The sequence below is a fragment of the Diceros bicornis genome, chromosome X, assembly GCF_020826845.1.
Source record: "Diceros bicornis minor isolate mBicDic1 chromosome X, mDicBic1.mat.cur, whole genome shotgun sequence".
Taxonomy (NCBI): Eukaryota; Metazoa; Chordata; class Mammalia; order Perissodactyla; family Rhinocerotidae; genus Diceros; species Diceros bicornis.
The window spans coordinates 23,336,012-23,337,780 of NC_080781.1; the positions used below are offsets into that span (position 1 = coordinate 23,336,012).

General features: G+C 49.7%; 1 protein-coding gene across 1 annotated transcript; it reads left to right on the forward strand.

The window, feature by feature from the left end:
* Nucleotides 1-354: 354 nt before the first annotated feature.
* On the forward strand, nucleotides 355-1,395 carry LOC131400456 (melanoma-associated antigen B18-like). The gene has a single exon (XM_058535187.1). The coding sequence runs from the start codon at nucleotides 355-357 to the stop codon at nucleotides 1,393-1,395; it is 1,041 nt and encodes a 346-aa protein (XP_058391170.1).
* The last annotated feature ends 374 nt before the right edge of the window (nucleotides 1,396-1,769 follow it).

Sequence of the window (1,769 nt, forward strand, 5' to 3'; positions counted from 1 at the left end):
GGATGATCCTAAACGTGTACTTAGAGGATTCTCCACCTCCCCACAGAGCCTAGCCCTGTCAGCCCCTGCTCTCAGCCCCAACTTGTCTCAGGTAGGCCTGGCTGGCAGGCTGCAGCCTAAGGCACACTCTGACTTCCTCTGCAGGGTTCTCAGGGGACAGGCTGATCAGAAAAGAAGCCTGTGGGGTCCTAGAGCAGTGTCCTTAAGGAAACCTGCAGAGGCGGCCTTGGTTAAAAACCAAGGTGGAATCTCCTGGCTGAAGGTGCACACACCATCTCCTTCTCCCCCTCCAGGTGCCCTCATTGCCTGGCCTCCTGTCCACACTCCTGCCTGCTGTCCCTGACCAGTGTCGTCATGCCTCGGGGCCAGAAGAGTAAGTTCCGTGCCCGTGAGAAACGCCGCCAGGCCCGGGGTGAGACTCAGCGTCTCCAGGATGCTCAGGCCACTGCAGCAGAGGAAGAGTCCCCTTCCTCCCCCTCTCCTCTTTCTGGTGGTAATCCCCAGAGCTCCCCTTCTGCTGGGTCAGGTAGCAAATCCCAGGGGTCTAGGAGGGCCCCATCCATGACCACTGCTTCTGCAGGTGTTTCATGCACAAGATCTGATGAAGGTGCCAAGAAGCAAGATGAGGAAAGACCAAGCACCTCCCAGGCACCGCCCAACACTGATGATTCCCGCAGAACCCCTCTAGACGAGAAGGCAATTGTATTGGTGCAATTCCTGCTGCGCAAGTATAACATGAGGGAGCCCATAACAAAGGCAGACATCATGAAGCATGTCATCAAAAAGCACAAAGAGCACTTCCATGTGATCCTCAAGAAAGCCTCTGAGCTAATGGTGCTGGCCTTCGGCATTGATGTGAAGGAAGTCGATCCTACCAGGCACTGCTATGCCCTTGTCAGAAAATTGCAGCACACCTCTGATGACAGGCTGAGAGGTGAGGAGATCATGCCCCAAACCGGCCTCCTGATGACCATCCTCTGTGTGATCTTCATGAAGGGCAACTGTGCCGCTGAGGAGGATATCTGGGATGTACTTAATGTGATGGGGATATATGCCGAAAGGAAGCACTACATCTATGGGGATCCCAAGAAGCTCATCACTCAAGATTTGGTGCAGCTAAAGTACCTGGAGTACCGGCAGGTGCCCAACAGTGATCCTCCACGCTATGAGTTCCTGTGGGGCCCAAGAGCCCACGCTGAAACCAGCAAGATGAAAGTCCTGGAGTTTTTAGCCAAGCTTCATGATACCGTCCCTAGCGCCTTCCCATCCTGGTACCAAGAGGCTTTGCGAGATGAGGAAGAGAGAGCCCGAGCCAGATTTGCAGCTGTGCTTCATATTGGTGCCATGGCCAGTGTGCCTTCCAGGGTCAGTTTTGGCAGCTTCTCCCACCTGTAGTGAAATCTGAAGCACTTTCCTCACTTTGTGTTTGAAGTAGTGTGAGGGCTTAGGTGAAGGGCTTACATGAGTCACTTATAGATTTATCTTCTGTTGTTGTTGAAAGTTTTCAAGTGTTGTTTCTTTATAAAAAAAAGTTTAACTAGCTTCGGAATCTAAGTGTATGAATGACATTGGTTACATAGTAAATGCTGTTTATGAAGTTTAAGAGTAAGAGTTTTAAATAAAATAAATTGGGTAACTTCCACCTTATTTAGTGATGTGGAACAAAAAAACATGGCATTGTTACAGGCATTTCCTTTGAAATGTGAAAGAAATTAGCAATAACATATTTGGGATCAAAAAATAGGGAAAAAGTAAAAGATGATCAATTC

Bases quoted from the DNA above. Each gene is read 5' to 3' on its own strand.
- LOC131400456 (XM_058535187.1), top strand. From the start codon at position 355: ATGCCTCGGGGCCAGAAGAGTAAGTTCCGTGCCCGTGAGAAACGCCGC.